The 23,999-nt window shown below is 32.5% G+C and overlaps 1 protein-coding gene across 1 annotated transcript in view; it reads right to left on the bottom strand.

Annotated features, from left to right (window-relative positions):
* Nucleotides 1–23,999, bottom strand: part of Col4a5 (collagen type IV alpha 5 chain) — a 217,094-nt gene that overhangs the window by 79,414 nt on the left and 113,681 nt on the right. The window contains 13 exon segments of the mRNA XM_047535914.1: nucleotides 4,762–4,845; nucleotides 5,190–5,363; nucleotides 9,969–10,101; nucleotides 12,565–12,606; nucleotides 14,170–14,223; nucleotides 16,030–16,074; nucleotides 16,371–16,427; nucleotides 16,523–16,576; nucleotides 18,033–18,125; nucleotides 18,296–18,337; nucleotides 18,425–18,460; nucleotides 20,478–20,540; nucleotides 22,211–22,291. Of these exon segments, the coding sequence (XP_047391870.1) occupies nucleotides 4,762–4,845; nucleotides 5,190–5,363; nucleotides 9,969–10,101; nucleotides 12,565–12,606; nucleotides 14,170–14,223; nucleotides 16,030–16,074; nucleotides 16,371–16,427; nucleotides 16,523–16,576; nucleotides 18,033–18,125; nucleotides 18,296–18,337; nucleotides 18,425–18,460; nucleotides 20,478–20,540; nucleotides 22,211–22,291 (958 nt within the window).

Raw genomic sequence — 23,999 nt, 5'->3', positions numbered from 1 at the left:
ATATATAAAAATCCAAAGAACCCAGAATAGGCAAGACTTACTATAAATTCACAATAATTAAGACAGTCTGGTATTGGTATGAGAGATAAATTTAAAAAAACACAGAATAGTATAGAGAGGTCAAAAACTGACCCGCACATATATAGTCTTATGGTTTACAATGAACGTTTTAATGAAATGAATACGTTAATATAAGTAATGCAAAAGTATTAATACAATTTTGATGGCCTTTTGTACTATAATACTGAGTCAATTGTATATCTATAGGGGAGAATGCTTCTTTGATCTCTGATTCAAATTAGACGTAAAAATTTACTGAAGATAGATCAGAGATCAAAATGTGAAAGGTAAAATGATAAAACATCCAAAAGAAAAGTGGAGACACAACATACCCAAAGCTACAGGATACAGCAAAAGCAATACTAGCAGGTTAAGTTTATAGTAATCAAAGCCTGCATCAAAAAATTATAAAGATCCCAGATAAACAACCTGTCGTTGCATCTCAAGGAACTAAAAAATATGAACAAAGTAAATGACAAATTAGGAGAAGGAAAGAAAGAATAAAGAGCAAAATGGAAATAAATTAAATGGAGATCAAAAACACAGCACCAAAGATTAATGTAAGGGCTAGTTCTTTGAAAAGATTAAAGAAATAAACCTTTAGCTAGACCAAGAAAAGGAGAGAGAGAGAAAATCCAAAGTGAAAAGGGAAATATTTTAACTGACACCAAGTATATACCTACAAATTTAATAATCTAGAAGAAATGGACAAATTTCTGAATACATACACCTTACCAAGACTGAACCATGAAGAAATAGAAAACCTGAACTGACCAATACTTGTTAATTATATTGAATGAGTAATAAAAGAAATCTCCCATTAAAGAAAAGCCCAGAACCAGATGGCTTCACTGCTGATTCTACCAAACATTTGAAGAACACCAGTTCTTTTTAAGTTACTCCAAAAAACAGAAAAAGAATTCATTTAACACATTAACACATTCTATAAGGCTGGTGTTACCCTGATACCAAAACCAGATAAGGACACAACAAAAGTTAGAAAATTACAGGCCAATATCCTTGATAAACAGTTTAAAAATCCTCAATGAAATGCTAGCAAACCAAATCCAAAAGTATTTTTTTCCCTACTCAGAAATGTACTTTTATTGTACTCTCAAAGTGGATTTAAAGAGTTTGGTCAGAAAAATTTATAATTGTTGAATTATAACTATAAATAATAAAGGTATTTATTATGTCATATTGGTATACACACAACATAATGAGATCAATCTCATTCCCCTTTCCCTTCCCTTTCCCTTCCCCTTCTGTAGCACTTTAAAAAATATTTTTTCCTATGATTAAGTAGGATTCACTGCAAGGATGCAAGGAGGGTTCAATATATGCAAATCAATAAACATGATATACTGTATCAACCGAATGAAGGACAAAAACCATGTTGTTATCTCAATTAGCACAGAAACAGCATTTGATAACATTCAATATCTCCTTGTGACAAAAATACTGAACAAATTAGGCATACAAGGAACATACCTCAACATAATAAAGGCCAATTCTAATAAGCTAACAGATAACATATTAAATGGGAAAATAAAAATGAAATGGGGAAAACTGAAGGTTTTATAAGATATGGAACAAGATCAGGATGCTGACTTTTGCCAAGTCTATTTGACATAGTTTTGGATGCAAACAAGCAAGGGAAAGAAATAACAAGCATCCAAATTGGAAAAAAAAAAGTCAAATTGTCATTGTTTACAGATAACATGGTTTTATATATAGAAAATGACAAAATCTCCACCAAAAATATTAGAACCAAGGAATTATTCAGCAAAGTTGCAGGATACAAAACCAATATACAAACATCAATAGCAAATTATATGAAAGGGAAATCAGAAAGTAATCCCTTTTACAATAGCTTCAAAATATAAAATATCTAGGAATAAATTTAACCAAGGAAGTAACAGATCTCTGCAAAAAATTATGAGATACTGATGAAAGAAATTTAAGAAGGGACAAAAAAGTAGTAAGACATCTTGTGTTCATGGATTGGAAGAATCACTATTGTTAAAATGTCCACACTACCCAAAGCAATTTACAGATTTAATACAATCTCTATCAAAATACTGATTGCATTCTTCACACAAATAGAAAAACAATTCTAATATATCTATGGAACCACACAAATATCCTGAATAGCTAAAGTAATTTTGAACAAAAAGAATAAAGTTGGAGGCATTAAATTACCTGACTTGAAAATATACTACAAAGCTATAGTGATGAATAGAGCAAGGTATTGGCATAAAAAGAGACATAGACCAATGGAACAGAAAAGAGAGCATAGAAATAAACAAACATGTCTACAGACAACTGATTTTGAACAAGGTTCCAAGAACACACATTAGAAAGAGTACAGTCTTTTCAATAAACGGTGCAGAGAAAATTGGATATGCACTATGGAAGAATGAAGCTACACCACTATTTCTCATCAGTTACAAAGATCAACTCAATGGATTAAAGACTTCAAAGTAAGACCTGAATCCATGAAACTACTAGGAAAAAACAAGGGGATGCATCAGGAAATTGGAATGGTAAGAATTTTTTTGGACAGAACCCCGAAAGCATAGGAAATGAAAGCAAACATAGACAAGTGTTAGTACATGAAACTATAAAGCTTCTGTACCCCAAAGGGAACATGTAAGAAAGAAAAGAGACAACCTAGATAATGGGGGAAATATGTGCAATGTGAACATCTAGTAAGGGATTTATATCCAGAATATATAAGGAAATTCAAAACCTCAATAGCAAAAAAACAAATAACCTGACTAAAAAATGGGCAATAGATCTAAATACATATTTCTCAAAAGAAGATATGCAAATGACCAACAGGTATATGAAAAAATGCTCAATATCACTGATCATCAGGGAAATGCAAATCAAAACCACAATGAACTAGCACCTCACCCCAGCTTAGAAGGCTAAAATTTAAAAAAAAATACTAAAGATTGCAAGTGCTGGCAAGGACATGGAGAAAAGAAAAAATTATTGCTCATTGTTGGTGGGAATGTAAATTAGTATAGCCAGTATAATAAATAATAGGGTTACTAAAAAAATTAAAAATAGAACTGCCATATAATGCAGGAATTCCACTACTGGGTATATATTCAAAGGAAATGACATCTGTATATGTCAAAGAGTCAGGTATACACTAATGTTCACTGCAGCACTATTTATAATAACTAAGGAATGGAAACAACCTATAGGATCACCAATTGATGAATGGATAAAAAATGTGGCACACAATATTATTCCACATACATAATGGAATACTATTCAGCCACAAAAAGTAGGAAATCCTGTCATTTGCAACAACACAGATGGAACTGGAGATCATCATGCTAAGTGAAATAAGCCAGGTACCTGAAAACAAGTATCAAATGACCTCGTCATATGTGGAATTTAAAAAAGCTGATCTCACAGAATTTGAGAATGGAATAGTGGTTATCAGAGACTTGGGACAATAAAGAGTAGGAAGGGATGGGGAGAGGTTGATCAATAGGTACTGGGTTACAGTTAGAGAGAAGTGAGATGCTCTGAAGGTACTTTTGCACAGTATGGCGACTACAGATAACAATTATGTATTTTATATTTGAAAAAGCTAGAAGAAAGTGTTTTGAAAGTTTTCCCACCAAAACAACATGATAAATATTTGAAAAGATAACTGTTTAACCTGATTTAAATATTATATAATGTATACATGTACTGAAAATTATATGATACTCCATTAATATGTATGACTTTTAATTTTTTGTATCAATTAAAAGAAAAAAATAAGGGAAAAGATAAAATGGGAGAAGAGTATCTAGAAACAGTGAACACAACATTCTTGGGGAGTTTTGCTGCAAATGGGAGCAGAAGAATAGAGCAGTAGCTAGCAGGAGGAGTGGGATGACCATTAAGGTATTTTTTTCAGTGGTTATAAAAAGCATATTTGTATGCAGTAGGGAATGATCCAGTGGGGAAAAATTGATGATGTGGAAGGAGCAAAAATTTCTCCACCAATATCCCTGGAGAAACAAAAGAGAATGCAATTTATTATGCAAATAGAAGAACTGGTTTAAGATAGGAGTTATAACAGCAACAGGCAGGAAGGTAGAGTATATGGGCACAAATTCAAGTATTTAAGTAAATATGGTGGCAGCAATATATACAAACTTTTGTTATTACTTTAATTGATCATTGAAGGATGAAGCTAGGTCAGAATCTTAAAATGAGAATAGAGAAGGGGGATGAAGAGAGAAGAGAAAGTACAGGCTCTGAAGAGGTGAAAATTTTCAAACTACTGGGGCTGTATTTTAGTTCCTAGCAAGTACAAGGAAGTTAGGGAAGAGCAAAGGAGTCAAGGGGTTATGAATAGGACTTATTCCAATGATTGATCATAGAGTTTAAATGAAGTTAAGAGCAAAGAAAGGACCCCAAAAAGTTAAGGGATAAAGTTGGTAGGTCTCAATGGTGTTGAAGTGATACTGGATTCAGACTGTGAAAGGTAGTGAGCTAGAAAAACAGGAGATAAATGATCACAAAAAATGGGATTCATGAAATCTAGATTATGTAGATATACACTACTGTTAATGAGATGATGTTGGAGTATGAACAGGGAATGAGTCACTGACGTAGGATGGAAGATAAGGGAATTTTGCTGATGTTATGAAAGAATGAAGGAATGAACATATTTGGGGATCAAACCTTTCACTCCTTGTTCTCCGGGGAGTCCTTTATCACCTGGCAATCCAGGAGGGCCTGGAGGGCCTGCTTTACATATCTCATCACCTAAATTAGATAAAGAAATGATAACAACTAATTGCTATGAAACATTCAGAAGACTACAACAAAAAAGCCCAAGAGGCTAGGAAAAAAAGGATTTATTTTCAGTAATATCTTTGCAGAAATACAATTACCTACAAGCAAAAGGAAGACACAACATTGTTGGTAATACTAATTAAAGAGCAAATTTAAATACCAAAGAAATCACCCAAACTGAAAAATCAAATCCTCAATAGAATCTCTTTGACCTCAGGAACGCAAATAATGATGCCAATCTTTAGCTGGATTCACTTATAAGTGAAATAAACAAAAACAAAAATAGAACTTAACAGGAGAAAAAGAAAGCTTACTAGGAGGGATGTGAGGTCCAGGAGGGCCAGGAGGCCCTGGAAGGCCAGGCGCCCCAGGCTGTCCATCAAGTCCAGGAGATCCAGGAATAGAAATTCCTGGTGGACCTTCATCACCTTTCTGGCCTCTCTCTCCAGGAAATCCAGGGGGGCCAGGAGGACCCATAACTGCAGTCCCTAAGATAAGAAAAAGTACTCATTAAAGTGATCAAAATGATCTTACATTGAAGATATTAGTTTGGTTCTCAATGAGATATTATGTTCTGATTAGACCTTTCTTTAACATAATATTAGTTATATTCTTATTTTTTTTCTATTATACTCAACATTTGAAAGGTTGTTCAAATAATGTAATTAAGTTTGAGTGTAAGAAATCATGATACGAGGTAACATTATTACTTATGGAAAGTGCTAATAATTCTGTACCCACTTGGACACTCTCAGAATAAAAGAAAGTTATTAGACAAAAATAGGCATTTCAAAGTTCCCATGTAAACATGGCTCTGAATCTGGACATTCTTCAATTCCATTGTCTATTCCTGCACTTCTAACACACGTTTTAGTTACTACAGCTTTATGTGGTTTCAAAGTTGGTAAGGAAGTTACAGATACCTTTGTAGTTTTTAAAAATCGTCCTTGCTTACAGATTTGTTGTTCTAAATTAATGTCAGAATCAGTTTGTTACTTTTTATTTTGAGAAACCCACTGGAATTTGAAATGTGATTAATTTGAACTTAAAGACTAACTTTTGGTACAATCAATTATTTATCATATCAATTTATTACCTAAAGTAATAATGAAGTACATTTCTATATAGTTTGTAATTTTATTTTATTTTATAAAATTTTATAAAATCCTGCAGAGCTCTTATGTATCTTCTATTGGCTTTATTCATGAATTTGTTTTATTACTACTGTGAATTTCTCTACATCTTTGGCCTACTCTCTTTTACTGTTAATATAGTCATTTATAGTAATGTTATAATGTCATAATATTCTTCTGGATTGACTTGATAATATTTTATTTAGGATTATTCATTCTATGTTCATAGATAAGACTGAATTATACTTAATTGAAGTGTCGTCCCCTTGGTGGTTGGTATCAATATTATCAAATTGGGTTACCTTTTAGTGTTCTGAAATAGTTTAAAATAGGGGAATTTTCTGTTCTTTGACAGTGGAGTAGACTTAAGTCATAAAACCACCCATAAAACTCAATGCTTTTTCATGGAGAACCAACAATTTCAAAATCTTCTATTTTAATTGATCCACTTACATTTCCCTTCTCAGGACAATATTAATCATTTGTTTTCTGCTCCATGATGAGTCTTATATTTCATGTAAAATTCCAAATATATTAAGATAGAATTAGTTTTCTTCAATTTAAAATTTAAGTCATGGTAACATCACTTTTTATTTGCTAATTTTATTTGTGCCTTCTCTCATTTTCATCTTGATTATACTTGCTGAGCTTTTACATTTCAATTTCTTCTCAATATCATCTTTTAGTTTTCATACCTGACTAAAATTGTTGTAAAAGGTTTTTCATTTTACTATTTATCAAGTGTTTCCTTCAACCTCTTTTACGTGTGTCATTTCTTATGTGTCTGGGTTCTAAACTTAGCTCATTTACTTATTTCTTGGTACTGGGGATTGAACACAGGGTCTGGCACATTCTAGGCAAGCACTCTACCACTGAGCTACTCCTAAGCCTTTTATTTACTTTTAGAATTTCTAGTTTTGTGATAAATTAAGGGTACTGCTTTGGCTATATTCAATGAGTTTTGATATAAAGTGCTTTCTGTGTTGCTTAGCATTCTGTAGTTTGTCATTTCCATTTGTTTCTACTTTAGAATTATTTGTAATTTTGTCTTAATATAAAAATGTTATTTGGTGTTTTTGCTGTTATATTATCACTTTATTTTACTGTGCACACAGAGAATGAGCTGAATGTATAGTAGATGTTTCTGGTCTAATAGAGTCAATATCTGTGAATATTTCATGTATATTTGAAAAGCACATGTATTTTTCCTGTTTAATTTTTATTCTCCTTCATATAGACAGCTTGATTGTGCTGCTCAAATTATTTATATCCTTCTTTTTCAACTACTTGATGTGTTGGGGATCTGCCAATTTATTCCTTGTAGTTTATAAGTTTTCACTTTATATATTAAAAGCCACTTGCTAAGTACATAAAATTTCATGACTTTTATATCATTGTGGTATAATTTATCTAATTTATTCATATAAAATACCTGTCCATTTAATACATTTTATGTTGAATTCTATTTCATATTATAGAATTGCTAATCCAGCTTTCTTTCTGATATCATCTATTCTTTCCATTGTTTTATTTTCAAATTGTTTTTTTTTGTTTTAGATATATCTATTGCATATAGTATAAAGATATTTTTATCCCAATTTTATTTTAGTGTCTTTTAATTGGTGCTTGGTCTTTATGTATTTGTTCAATTACTGATTTATTTTTAACTTTTTCTAGTTATCTTATATTTTATATTCTATTTACCTGGGTTTATCTTATTTTACCCCAATCCTAAATTCTACTGTATAGAGGTTTTTGATCTCCTTTCCTCTTTACTAGTGTGTAATGCTATGCATTTTATTTATAATCCTTTCTAGTAGTTACTTTTAAATGTTTAACCTATGTCATTAAATCTATACTTTTCTGAAAACTTAGTTAATAATTTCTGTATTTTCTCCTTCTAACAAGACAAAAGAAACAACAATACAGAAAAACCCCTCATCACCAACTCCCTGATCCCCTCTGTACCTACATATCTCATGTTAAAATATACAGTTCCAGTTCCAGATTGTTACTTAAAGCACCTTTGCTGCTGTTGTTTTTAATTATCAAAACTCATTTAAAGGGCTGGTGAGATAGCTCAGTGGTAAAACACTTGCCTGGCATGCATGAGGCCCTGAGTTCAATCTCCAGCACCACATAAAAATAAACAACAACAACAAAATGATTTTTAAAAAGAAAGAAAAGAAATATGCAAGCTAAAAGCCTTTAAAAACTGATTTAGAGTTAATAAGTTACTTATATCTTTTCTAACCCTTAGTTCTTTCATTCTACCTCCATGTCCACTTCATTCTGAATTCTTTCCCTTATATAAAACCTCCAATAACTATTTCAGAGAAGGTCTGGAGGTGGTAAACTTTGTAGGTATCCTATCTTCCCACTAAGATGATAGTTTTCTTAAAATTTAGAATACGAAATTTCTTAGTTTTAATCCTTATTACTTTTTTTTCTTTAATTTTTACAGACTGAATTTTCATTCATTAACACAAACAATAATAGATTTTGGCGTGGATGTGGGGAAAAAGGCACACTTTTACCTTGCTGGTGGAGTTGCAAATTGGTGCAGCCACTCTGGAAAGCAGTATGGAGATTATTCAGAAAACTTGGAATGGACCCACCTTTTGACCCAGTTATCCCACTCCTTGGTTTTTACCCAAAGGACTTAAAATCAGCATACTACAGTGATGCAGTCACATCAATGTTTATAGCAGTTCAATTCATAATAGCTAGACTGTGGGAACCAACCTAGATATCCTTATTACTTTGAAAATAAATTCTATTATCTTTCCCTGACTCTCAATGCTCCGTAGGTGATTTGCCTTTTTCTTAGTTTTTAATGCCTAAATTCTGGAATTTCCCTACAGTGTGTCTGTTATGGTTTTTTATATTATTATTTTACTCCTACTTAGTGCTTCATGATCTGATTCACAGGCTTTGTGATTTTTCTTTTTTTTGGCTTTGTGCTTTTTTTTTTAAGCAGATGTAAGTTTTCAGCCACTATTTGTTTTCAAATAATGCCTCTTGTCCTGTTCTTTTCTCCTTGAACTACCAAATAGTACATTTAGGTGCTTCTAAGTCTTTCTTTTATACCCCAATTTTTCTTTCATATTTCTCAACTTTTTAACACTTACTGTACCCTAGAAGATTACCTTATTTTAATTTTTCAGATATAATATATATTTAGTACTCCATCTTGAGATTAGAAATCTAGAGTACAAATTTAGAACATAAGCTCACATTTGTTCTCTTTCTTCTTGCAAGGATCATTGAGTGCTACTTGTCATACTGATATTTCATTGACATAGCATTTTTGAAGAGAAAGGAACCATAATTCACTGAATATGTATGTGCGCTAGGTACTATACCAGCTGCTTTTGTAAATTTTACATAAATAACAACTATCGTCCCATTTCAGGGAACACTGAAAAAAAAAAACATGCTAGACAAGGGCAGTGTTCAATCTGTGGCCAAATCAGAAATGCTACACTGTACAGGGTATCAAAAAAGAGAATGATATAAAACTCAATAAGTGATTCCACAGATTTTATTAAATAGAAAAATCACAATGGAGATTTCTACTTATATTTCTGTAACTCTAAGTGAATCAAAACTAGGCATTAATAGGGCAGCATCCCCTTCCCTAATTGTATGAAAAGTATAATGATTCATCTATTGGATCACAAAACTGGTATAATTTATTAATAATAAAAGGTAGAAACTAGATTCTTAGAATAAAAGGGTACTACTTACATTTTGTTTTTTATTTACTTTTTTAATACAAGTGAAAAATTTGGCAAGAAAAAGAAAGACTATTGTATGAGTTGGGCAGAATCTGTCAATTAAAAAGCACTCCTGTCTTCTAGTGCTATGCTTACCCCAGAATCAGTATGATAAAGCATATGCATGGATTGATTAGTAAGGATGCTATGAGCACAACCACATAAGTACAGTCTATTTTACCTGGAGGTCCAGGAAGGCCAGGTGGACCCTGTATTCCAGGAAATCCTCGCTCTCCTTTTTCTCCAGGCAAGCCAGGTAATCCCATGTTTCCTTTTTCTCCAATGGTCACGCCAGTTCCAGGTCTAGGAATTACCTTTATTGTGAGAGAAAATAAAGGAACTCAAAGAGGAAGAGGCTTGTCTCCTGAAAGTAATCTAGCAGATAAATATAATAATACTTTATTATTACCAAGTGCTCAGATGTAAAAACATTAAGATATAGAGGTACATTCTACATCATTCTTATCCTCTGACTGAATAGGAAATATTTAATACCAGTAACATCACCACCTTTCTGAACCCCAGGATTACAAATCTAGATGAGTTGTTTTGCTGTCTCTACTCTTATAATTTACATTTGATTCATTCCAATCATCTAAAGTCTAACAATTTTTTATTGAAAATGTCACAGCTACTATTTTCAACTCACACTTGGACTAAAAGAAGCATTTGGACTAACCTTTGAATCCAAATCTACTGCAAGATATAATTCCTCAAAAACCTATTTTTCTGTGTTAACTACTCTGCTTAAGCACTTGAAATTGCTTACTCTTCACTATATCTGATGCTATTTTCAACCCTAGATTCCGTCAAGTCACTTCTCACTTTGGATAACTCTCTCACCTATTTCATCTCCTATTATTTCTAGCAAAGAATTTTTGTTAGAATAAAGTCTGATTATAGACTCTTCATGCAACTTACACATTTTATCTATGCCTTTGCATATGCCATTCCAAACATCTGTAATGCCTTACTTCAATATTTCACTATACTCACATGTCTTTGTTCCATTAACAAAGAACAATAAGCCACATCTATTCCAAGAAAACTGTATTGATTAAACCCAATCAACTAATCACACCTGTTTCCTGTCTTCTTAGAACTCAGGACTTAAGTTTATTCTAAAGAACTTCATACTAGTTCAGTATTTAGAAATTCATCTCATACACCCATAGAGGTAAATAAATTTCATATCTAGGAAAGTGTCAGTCTGAGGTACAAATAAACACCCACAAGTGAAGTGTGGTATTTCCTCCTACCTCTATTGGATATAAGAAATGTTAACACAAGAGGAGACCAAAAGTTGTAGGACACAGGATTGGGATAGTGGTTCAAAAGGAAAAGGGAACTACTTGGATAGGACTGCACTCTCAAAATTTCCATTTCTACTGATACTCATCAAAATTTTATTATCTTGTTTTCTAAAGAATTTTTTCCTTACAGAACTGAAACTCTGATTTTAAAGTGAAGGTGAATAAAAATTCCTCTTTATACATTCAATTTCTATATGTATCTGAGTATACTTACTTCTGGGCATTCTGTTTTGCTAATAGACTGGTATGATACTCTTAAATTACTTAGGCTTTTAAAAATGCCTTAATGTGTTTTAGTGCTGGTCCCACTTCTATGTTTATTTTTTTCCACTAAATTTACCATCAGGTGATATAGCTTAAAACTGTTAAGTTTTCAATGGGATTTTGTTAAATTTACAAATTAATTTACATAATAATATGGTCCTTCTATTATAGAAAGGTTTTTTTTTGCCTTCAGTGGTATTTTAATTTTTATTTTTAATAGGTCTCACATTTTAATTGACAAACATTAATATATTTTTTGTTACTGTTATATATGAAATATTTACTTCCATTAAATTTTCCAAAAGATTGTTTGAATATATGTAAACTACTGATTTTTATATGTTGATTTTGTACTTGGTAATCTAATTGAGCTTACTGTTTATAGTAGCTATTAATAAAATATCTTGAATCCTAAAAAAATTGCCTAAGAGAAGTGTCTTTAAGTATATCCTCATTACATTTTGTATAGTTCTAAGTATTAATATCTGAGATTCACTAGGAAAAAAAGACTTAATGTTACCAAAGTGTCTGGATATATGTTTTATGGCAATCACACTGTTGGGGCATCAATGTCGTCTAAAATATAAAATCTAACCAAGTTTCAAGAAAAGTAAAACCAATTTGTCAAACCTCAGCAATCATATTTTATTCTTAATAAGATTAAAAATAAACCTGACTTAAATTTCATGGTCATTGCAAACATGACAGAAAATCTGTAAACCCTCCAATTATTCTTTCATAGAGCAGTTCCTATATTTGTTATTAAGAGCCCCTAGAAAGCACACACTCTGGAAAGAAAGAGGTGTGAATCAGACAATTACAAATTGAGAAAACCTATTAGGACCAAATCCATCTCTCTCTTGAGCTCTGCAGGGGAAAAGACCAATCCCCTACCCAAGAGTTTCTTTGGTTGAACCTTTGTAAGCAACACTTGCACCACCTGCTGGTTGCTTAAGAAATGATTTGGCAATCATGATGCAAAACAACCCAAAGCCATAATTTTGAACCTTTACTATGGAGAAGTAATACAAAGGCAGAACAGTACAAAGACCTGGATATCAACACTACTGAAATTCTTAGGTATAAATACTTCTAAGCCTGTAGAAGTTGGAAATGACTCAAAAGGTAGGGAGTATATAATTAAGGCACAAAATAATAATGCAATATTAAAATTGATAAATGAAGACATAAAAAACTTACAAGTCCAGGAGGCCCAGGGGGACCAACGTCTCCTTTTTGGCCCTGTTCAATACAATTGTAAAATATGTTAGTAAAAGTCACATGAAAACATCAACTTCCTCAAGAATATGAGTCAATTAAGTATCATAAAAATTCAAATCAATAATAAAACACCCCAAATGAGAAATAGAATATAAGGCAATAAAACAATACTGGATTAAGATGAGGAAGACCTGTGATGATGCCTCCGATTTACTAGCTATATGATTTTAACCAATTAAGCTCTCTGGAACATATTTAAAAAATGAAGATTCGGACAAGACTTCTAGCTGTAACATTCTTTGGTTTTAGGATTCTCATTATTTAGCAAATTATAAATACTCTATAAAGAAAAAAATGAAAACTTGGCACCACGAGAATCACTTAAAACCCATCACTTATTTTTTGGTTACATTTAGCTGTATTCCTTCTCATAAAACTAGTCAGGGGCATAATCTAGTGCCAATTCTATTAGTGACATATTTTAGAGGCAGTAGAGTTAATTATCATCAGTAACAGCTAACAAATGGTAATTGCTTTTACAAGTTTGTTCTAAAAAGCTAATGAAAGACAAATTCCAGACGAAATTTTTATCCTCGATTGATAGCTACAATAGCATGAATAATACAATATTCAACTCTTACTTTGGGTCTACTGGCCAAGACCTAAAGACAGATTCTTATACCTCTATTCTTTTTTTTTTTTTTTTGCAGTGCTTGATCTAGGCTCATTCATAGAAACGTTTTATCTATATAAAAACTCATTTTACTATAGTAATTTATTCTGTCTTATAACCCACTTAATACTTGAAAAAAATCCTGCTTTCTTAGTAGTTTGCTACCTCCCTTTATTCTAACTGTACATTTCAGGTCAAACTCACACTTGGATCTAGTTTAAGGATAAACCACTTGGATGTACCCAGAGGGTACATTTTGTAACACCTTTACCTCATTGCTTAAAAAAACAAAGCTCTTCATTCTGGTTTTGATACAGAGAAATTAAGAGACCAGAGGTCTTGGAGGACATGGATATTTTGTAACCTATTTAAAACCAGGTAACTGTTTGCATTGTACATGCTTTCAAAGTCACATTTAAAATACATAGCTAAATAAATTATTAGGCTGCATTGGCCTAGTGAAAAGGAAAAGACAAAGAATTAGCAACAGACTTATAGATGATAATTGCAAAAAGAATGGAAATATTTAGAGAAGACATACTAATCTTACAGTTATAATCCTTTCTAGTCAAAGCACCTCACTAAAATAATGATGAGTACTCTTTCTGGAAAAAAAAAATTTTGCCAATACATGCTCAAAGCAAAAGCACTGACTTCACAATAGGAATGCTAAAGTTAAATAATTCTTCATGTGTGTCTACCATATAAACTGTGATTTAGGGCAATGGAAGGAAATTTAGAGGATGGTGTATAAAGAAAAAGAAGCAATACCAAAAGATGTATAATGAAAGCATGTTTTGAATACAACAGTAGATATTTATAACTTGTACACTTATAACTCAACTTTGGAACAGAAAAGAACTATGTGAACTTGAATAAAACCACCCACTTCAAAATATTAAAATTCTTACCTTTTCACCATCCCTTCCTGGTTCACCAGGGTAACCAGGATCACCAGGCAAACCCTTAAAAATATAGAGAGATATTATCAGCAAAATGACAAAGCAAGGAATTCTAAAAAATCCTCTCTTCCACAGACACAATGAGAACACTGGCAAAAATAATCCATCAAAATAAACTTTTACTGAAAAATATTATGTTCACACAAAAAATCGTATGTGAATGTTTATAATAGTTTCATTCATAATAGCTGACACTCAGAAAGAACTAAAATGTCCTTCAATGTGTAAACAGATAAACAAACTTAGTAATCCAAATAACCAACTATTACTGAGCTAAACAAAAAAGGAATGAACTATCAATACATAGTATAATATATTATGCTATGTGAAAGAATTATGATTCAAAAGGCTACACAGACAAAATGGGAGAAAATGTTTACCACCAGCATCTCAGATAGAGCATTAATCTCCAAGATATACAAAGAACTCAAAAAACTTAAGACCAAAAGAAAAAAAAAAACCAAATAACTCAATCAATAAATGGGCTAAGGAGCTGAACAGGCACTTCACAGAAGAAGAAATACAGACAGTCAAAAAAATGTTCAACATATCTAGCAATTAGAGAAATGCAAATCAAAACTACACTAAGATTCTATCTCACCCATGTCAGAATGGCAATTATCAAGAATACAAGTAACAATAAATGTTGGCAAGGATGTGGGGGAAAAGGTTCACTTATACATTGCTGGTGGGACTGCAAATTGGTACAACCACTCTGGAAAGCAGTATGGAAATTCCTTATAAAACTTGGAATGGAACAACCATTTGACCCAATTATCCCACTCCTTTGTTTATACCCAAAGGACTTAAAATTGGCATACTACAGTGACACAGCCACTTCAATTTTTATAGCAGCTCAATTCACGATAGCTAAGCTATGGAACCAACCTAGGTGCCCTTAAACAGATGAGTGGATAAAGAAAGTCTGGTATATGTACACAATGGAATATTAGTCACAAAGAAGAATGAAATTATGGCATTTTCCAGTAAATGGATGGAACTGGAGACTATCCTGCTAAATAAAATAAGCCAAACCCAAAAAGCCGAAGGCCAAATGTTCTCTCTGATATGTTGATGCTAACCTACAACAAGGGAGGGGAAGTTTAGAAGTTCATTGGACTAGACAAAGGCAAATACAGGGAAGGGAGGAAGGTGGGACTAGAAAAGACAGTGGAATGAATTGGATGTATTTTTCCTATTCTTATATATGAATAGATTATCAGTGTAACTCCACATCATGTAAGACCACAATAATAAGATCCTAATTGGAACAAGTTATATTTATTCTATATATGTACAATATGTCAATATATGCTCTACTATCATGTGTATCTAGAAAGAACATATATATATAACATATATCGAATATGCCCCCATTTTAATGAAACTCTGGATTGAGCAAATTATGTAGATGGAGAACAGATCAGATGTTACCAGGCACTTAGGGCAAGTAAGGGAGGTGAATAAATAAAAGAACATGAGGGAAGTTTTGAAGGTGATGAAACTATTCTTGATTATGATGGTGGTTATACAACTATATGTTTACTAAAACACAGAAATCTACACTAAATATGCTTCATTTTCTTATATGTAAATTACATCTTAATAAATTTGACTTAAAAAAGTATCTCATATTCATATTCAAAAGATAAACTTAAAAAAGTATCTCATATTCATATTCAAAAGATAAACAGGTAATTTCCATTCATTTTAAAATATTTCCAAACTCCAAACTCCTTGTCTTTCTCCTTTTCTACCAACACCTACAACTACTAGTTTTGGTCAGGGGAAAGGCCCTTAGATACTCACTGGAATTCCTGGTTGGCCATTCTCTCCATCTTTGCCTGGTTTACCCTATAGGGTCAAAGAAATGATGAAGAAAGAACATAAATTTATTAGTTAGGATGTATGAGGTTAAGAATATAGTAAGTTTTATATTGTACCTTGGATTATGTTAAATAAACTTTTTAGACTTCTTAGACTTTAATATCATAATAAATATGTAGAGTGATTATTCTCAGGCAATGAAAGGAGGATTTAGGAAGAAAGAATAACACACACACACACACACACACACACACACACACACATCCAGGAATGCACATGTTTAGAATTTTCTTGTAAAGAGTATTAGTATTCATAACACTTACTCTTTTTCCTGGTTCTCCTTGCTCACCCTTCTCACCTTTCACACCACCTGGAGGACCCTGTACATACAAAAGTGGTTTTACATTAGTTCATGGGATACTGTGTTCAATATCAATTTAAATTAAATGATGCTAAGGTGCTTTTGGTTACTTACTGGAGGACCACGCATCCCTGGAGGACCAGGAGGTCCTCGGTCACCAGGAAGTCCCTACATGGTTTTAGGAGAAAGGAAAGCAATATTAATACTAGAATATGCATTCTCCCTCTAACTACTAGAGGCAGCCAGAAACATTTTTAACAACTGAATACAGTATAACCAAAGATAAAAGAATGTTCCTAACTCGAATTTGAAATTTGCTAGGCAGAAGAACCTAGAGCCATATTTGCTCACTTACACTAACTTCTACTGTATACACCATCCAAGCTTCGAGGCAAACACAAAACAACACTTCAAATGAAAATGTTAATGATTAGTCTTGCAAAAAATTTTTATAAGCAAGAGCAATACCTAAAATAGGGGATTTGGGATCTGCAAATCCCACGTACATTTTGGCAGAGAATTAAATGGCCCATATTGATCATGGAGTTTCAATACAATTTTTCCTTTATTCTTAACTCTCTTCTCTGTGTTTCTAAGTATGGACCAGTATGCAATAAAAATGTGTTTGATTCCTTCATATGCTAGTTGAGGTATCAGATAACTATTTCTAAACATAAGAAAGGCAATTAGACCAACCTCATATTTCTCTTAAGTTATCACTGAAATGTAGAAAACATAGTCATCTAAGACAATGCAATCTACCCTACCATGACCTAATTTTATACTTGAATTATTCAAATAGCTAAAAATGAATGAAAACAACCCAAATGTACATCAACTTATAAATAGGCAAAAAAATATGTACCATTCACACAGTGAAATACTATTCAGTCATAAAATGAATGAAGTACTTAAACATTATGGTGTATAAAAGAAATCAGACACAGAACACCACAGATTGTATGATTTTAAATTTTTGAAACTCTACATCATTTGGATTTTTGCTCACTAATTTGCCCAGGTAGCCCAGGTGGGCCCTGAAGACCTTGCTCACCCTGTTTACAAATATATATATATATATATATATATTTTTTTTTTTTTTCATATATCTCTCCAGATTAGGCAAATCCACAGAGCCAAGAAATAAACAGCGGTTGCCTAGGGTTGGAATGTTTGGGGAGAAATAGGGAGTTATAACTAATAGGTATGGAATTTGGGGAGAGAAACTTCTAAAATTAAATTGTGATAATAATTTCACTATACTGCAAATACATAAAATGAATTGTACACTTTAAATTGGTAAATTGCATGATATGTAATGATAGCCCAATAAAGTTACTTTAAAATTTTAATTATCCCAAATTCTGGTTTATAAAAATACCCTCATATATAACCATATTTCAGCTTACAATGCATTTATTGAACTATCACTCCCATAGCAAAAGTTTTTTGGCTTTATTTACATTTCCAGCTTTACTGAGCTATAATTGTCAAATATTGTACATATTTAAGATGTAAAATGTGATGTTTCCGTATACATATATATTGTAAAATAATTGCCAAGATCAATTTAATTAACATATACATGAATAGACTTTTATTGATTTCCTCTTTACCTACTCACCTGATCTCCTTTTTGAAACTCTACATCAATTGGTCTTTTTTGCTCACTGATTTGCCCAGGTGGCCCAGGTGGGCCCTGAAGACCTTGCTCACCCTGTTTACAAGATAAATTAAGATTGTGATATTTCATAATATTCACAGATAATAAAATAACATGTAAACTATGTTAGTCACGAGAGGCAAGGGAAGGAACAAAGAAAGGCAGTTCAAGTGACTATGAAAGGAGAAAGCTAAGGTTGAAAAATCAACTTTTTCTTTACTCACCTTTTCACCTTTGGGTCCCTGGAAATTTAAGCCCATATTCCCCTGAAGAGAGAGATTTGATTAAAATCTCATTGACAATAAGAAATATAATCCACACTAAATAAAAGATGTAAAGAAAAAGAATATTACCTTTGGTCCTGGTGGTCCTGGTGGGCCAGGAGGACCCTAAGAAGACACAGGAAAGGATAAAAATGTTATATTGATAAGTTTATTGAAAAATTATTTGGTTTCATACAGTGAGGGCTAAAAGAGCCCCTTGAACTATTTCTGGGGCCTGGGGATGTAGCTCAGTAGTAGAGCACTTGCTCAGAATGCAATTCACAGTACTGTAAATATAATAATAATAATAACAACAATAACAACAATCCTGTTTTTTTCAACTAATTGATTTTTAGTCAGTAATACACATTTAAATCAATTCAAACTAGATGAATGCAGAAATTTCTGGCAACACAATGGTTGTGGGCAGGGGCAGAAAGTTAGAATGGATAGAAGAGAGGGGCAGCACCAGTACCAAAAATCAATTCAAAAGTTAACTTCAAAAAATTATCCTATTTCTTTTATCAGAATTATGGGTTAATTGAGTTACCACAAAGAACAACACAGAAATGTGCTCTAGTTCTTTATTTTTTCCCCTTGGTACTGGGGATTGAACCGAGGGCCTCGCACATGCTAGGCAAGAGCTCTACCACTGTGCTACACCCCCAGCCCTAATAAGCTATAGTTCTCAAAAAATGTGATTATTTTTTAAATCCAGTTTTCTTTTCATGTAATATGTCTTTGCATTTTTCAGAATGTTTCAAAGTTTGAAAAATTAAATAGGCATTTATCTACCCATGTACATCACTCATAGTTGCAATGGATGTATTTATTTACATATTGTATCTTGGCAACACTTCTAAGATTTTGCTTCATGTATTCAATAAGGGTTAATGGAAAGAGCATTTGAAAGTGTGGAGTGAATTGGTTAAGTGGACAGAAGGGTTAAGGAAATTCAAGGTTTAACAACCTATCCAGGGAACACTAATGTTGCAACAGCAGAATTAGGAAAAAATGCCATGATTCAGGGACTCTTGCTCTGTAGGAGGTTTACAACTAAAACAAACTGATAGGCTATGAATGTAGTTCAAGCACAGAGTACTTGCCTAGCAAGCATGGGGCCCTGGGTTCAATCCCCAGCACCTAAACAAATAAATAAACAAACTAACAAACTGAACAATCAGGTTTTCTAATTGTTTCCCAAGGAATTCCAGGAAACCAGAAACCATAATCATTTATGGTAGGTTCTTCAATTATTTACCAAACATTTTTTCTTTCATTCAAGAGTAGAGGATCAACTATTACCAAAATTTACAATCTATAAAAGTATAATGAAAACTGTCACTTAAATATATGGTAGATGAGAGATAGGGTGGCATATAAGAAAGTACTTTGAAATACATTTTTTGCCATTTTAAGAGGACAATGCAAAGCTCTAAGTCCAAAACATGACTTGAATGAAATACAAGTATTACAAGGGTAAAAGTACTTAGAATTTATTAGTGTATAAAACAAGAGTGTCTACAGAGGTAATAAGAGGACTGGTTGCATAATCAGGGTCTTTACAAGTTTTTGCCTTTCTGCTGAGGTACACAAATATATGATTCCATTGCAGAGTGGTTGTTCCCTTCCTCATTCCTACCATATCTCCCAGTCCCTATGAAATTAAGGCCAATTTTTTGTGAAGCTCTTTTTATTCTTCTTAAACAAAATAACTGCATCTTGAAGAAACATGTTTCATCAAGTAACTAGAGGCTTTCATGAAGATTGCTTTAGAAGATTTCCTGAGATGGCCAAAACTGACTTCAAAGTGATGTATCCAGCGGCAACCAGCAAAATGCTTTGTTTTAGGTTTCAGTAGTAGAATGTATGCTTAGGATGGACAAGGGACTGGGCTCAATCCTCAGAATTGCAAAAAAGAAAAAAACCCTTTATTTTAAATCTTTCATTTTATGTACCTCATTTTTTCTGTCTGTAAGATGGAGAACTATTACTTGGAATGCATACTATTTACCATAACAAAAACCATCCTTAAATAACAAAATTATAGTTATGAATACTTTCAGGTATTATAAATAATACTAATGTTAATGAAAAAAATAGAAAGAAAGGGAGGAGAAATAAAATTATAGAAGAAGCTTACCATCAGACCTGGTGGTCCTGGGGGACCAATTGGCCCTGGTATACCCATGGGACCAGCTGGGCCCTGTTATAAATGGAATAAAGAAAAGAATGAAAAAACAAAACCTTCAAAACTAAGCCTTTTACTGTATCTTACAAAGAACTAAATGGATGAAATTTAAAATTCTGTTGCCAGTATTCTATAATTCTATCAACCTACAGTATTATAAGCAGATTTTTAAAATGCATACATATAAAAGGATTAAATAACTCTAAAGGAATCCAAGCCCTCAGAAATCAACATAGAATGGATGCATATTTTGTAAAGACTACACTTTAAAACAGTGGATAACAAAGGTAGGACAAACACATAAGGAAAATTTCAAGAATAAAATGGAAAAGATAGGCATTTAGTGGGGATTTTTATTTTCAAGGCAGCCTAATTTTAAAATAAATTAATTTGAAGACAAAGAGGGAAATGAGATTAACTGGAATAAGTGATAAGGGAATGAGAAAGGTATTACAGGATATAAATGGGCAGCTTAAAAATGGAAAACGTCCCTTCCCTGAGACCTATAATTCTATATCTAGGCATAAATTCTAGATTATTTTCTAATGAAATCAATTATAGCACATTCACAAAAAGTTATATGGAAGTAAACCTGAGCGAACTGATGCCACATACACTAATAGGGATGAATCTTAAAATATCAAGTAGTAAAAAAAATGTTGCAGAAAATTACATAAATATTCAATTATTTTATAAAGCAAAACTTAGTACTCTATTGTTTAGGGATATCTGTATGTGGAATAAAGCTATTTTTAAGAATCAATGGAAAACTCAGGATGGTAGTTATATCTTGGGGGAATGCAGAAAGATATGACTGACAAGAAATACCCAAGTTGATTTAAAATGATTGGTACTATTCTAGTTCTTATATGTGGTGTTGGGTTCATAGATATTCATTTTATAATTCTGCTTTATTATGCACATCTATTTCACATGTATTCTGTTGCATTTTCAAATATTCATAGTAACAATTTACAAAGGGGAAGAATGAGTGACCTGAAGAAAATATGGATGGGTGATGTCAGGTAAAGAATGAGAAGAGAGCTAAAGAAAAAGTCCTCAATGCTATATTTCAGTGATCAAATAAAAGAAAGTTCTGATTTTCATTTTTTGGCAAAGGGATCAATTATCATGAATTATAAGCCCTCAGAAACTGATCAGAATTCTAATCTATAAATACTTTAAAGTCATTACTGTCTGTATGGATGTTATCTGCAAGTTAACATGATCTTTTTTCTTAAGATTACATCTGATATTTACTATGCATAAATTGTATTCCTTCAACCATCAAAATATGTTCAGATGTTATGCATAATTGATAGTGTTACAAATGATATTTTTAAGTATCTTAAATGGGAGACCAATGATTTTTATTTTTAATAAGACCATTTACTGGGTACCCTACTACCACAAGAATAAGAATATAGGAACTTATTTTTGCTGCCAATCCCCCAAAGCAAACATTTCCATGGACACTGGCTGGAAAGACAAAAGAATAAAACAGAGCTTATTAAAATTCTCCCTTGTCCAGAATGTTTTTATTTTCAGATAGAAGGTACAAGGAATCTAGTAAATTTCAGATGATATTTTCTATGGGCTAAAATAGAGAGTACTAAAGGTTGAAGAGTTGCTATGATCCTCTGATTTAATCATATAGCAAAGGAGAAAAATCACTGAATGCTTACTTGTATTCCAGGAGGACCTGGATATCCTGGATTACCCTTTGGTCCTGGTAGTGATGACATGATTATACTACCTGGTTCCCCCTAAAAAAGACACCATCAATGGATGTTGTGACAGTTATACATGAAAACTGGCAAGAGTACAAATAATGATCAGAAAGTTTGATTTGTCACCAAAGTATAGTAAAAGATTAAGTCATCTCAGTAGCTTAATGAACAAATTATCTTTTAAAAGAAAATGAGTTAAGTAGCCAGAGTATACAGAAGTACAACAGATAATCATTTAGTGCCTGTGGTAATTTCTGCTATTCATTCATTTAAAATATTTATTAAATATTAAGTATTTGCCAAGAATTGTTAGGCTTTGGATACTCAGTAATGAAAAAAATAAATGAGGACTCTGTTCTCATGGGTTTAACAATATAAAGGGGAAATGCAGACCAAAACATGTAAACAAATAAGAGGATAATGTGCTGTTAAGGACTATGAAAAAACATGACTCTGAGTGATAAAGAAATAGTGAAGAAAATTAGTTTGGGTAGTCAAAGAAGGGCAATCTGTAGAGGTAACTTTTGGGCTGAGATCTGAAAGATAAAAAGGAGTGAGTGAGATAAAATGGGGGGAAGAGTTGAGGAAGTGTAAATAGTAAGTACAAAAGACTCCAAAAACAAAGAGTTCAGCACGTTCAAATAACAACGCAGATCATGTGGGTTTTACAAGCCATGGAAAAGAATGTGGACTATATTTTAGACACATAGTGGGAAGCCTTTGAAGGTTTATAATCAGGGAGATTAAATTATTGATTTACATTATATATGATCATTCTTGGTTGCTTGAGAATAAATCGGGCTGAGATATGAAAGATAATAGCAAGAGAGAGAGAAAAGAGAGAGAAGGGGGCTAGTTAAGAGGTTACTGCAGTAGTTCAGATAAGCCCTTATGGCTAGTGGTGTAACAGTGGAGATGGAGAAAAGTGAATGAATATAAGACAGTTTTTACAGGTAAATTTAATAGTATTCAGTGACAGAATGGAATGAAGAAGTTTGTGAAAGTAAGCCTCTGGTTTTGAGTTTATGTAAAAGTGTCATATATTGATGTAAATTCTAGATATTGGGAGCCAGAGGCAAGACTAGATTTGTTAGGGGGATAGGTTAATTTTGAACATGTAAATTTGCATATCTGGGGATATTTGAGTGGAGATGTCAGGGAGGGAGTTGAACACATGTATCCAACTCAGATTTGTTATTTTCTTCTGAAAAATCCATTCTGAAGAAAAGTCTGGCTTGGAAAAATTAATGTGGGTATTCAGGAACTACACTGTAATCAATACTATGGACATTTTAAAATAAAATTAATAAATTTATTAAATTTAATTAATAAAATTAATAAAACTGTGGGCAAAAAGAAAAAGGGGTCAGAACTGTGTCCTCATGCTTTGTTGGATAGAAGAGAATGAGCTTGCCTAGAACACTGCAAAACAATCAGTGATGCAAAAGAAAAATCAGGAATAGAGGAGTGCCACAGATCTCAGGGAAGAAGAGTACTTCTAAAAAAGCAGACTGTTAAGTGTGTCAAAGTATAATACGATACAGATTGAAGGTTTCAGAAAAGAAGTAATTCTGATATAACACATTTTCAAGTAATCAGCAGACAGAAGGTACTTAAAGCCAGAGGAATAGAGGGGACTACTTAAGGAAAGCTTCTATGTGTACATTTGCGCAATTTAAAGAAGCATCCATTTTTTGAGACAAGTTTGAATCACTGTCCTATTGAAGGTGCAGACTTTTCAAAT

Source organism: Sciurus carolinensis, chromosome X (genome assembly GCF_902686445.1).
Source record: "Sciurus carolinensis chromosome X, mSciCar1.2, whole genome shotgun sequence".
Taxonomy (NCBI): Eukaryota; Metazoa; Chordata; class Mammalia; order Rodentia; family Sciuridae; genus Sciurus; species Sciurus carolinensis.
Note: the sequence above shows the minus strand (reverse complement) of the source record. Positions and strands in the feature narration are given on the sequence as shown.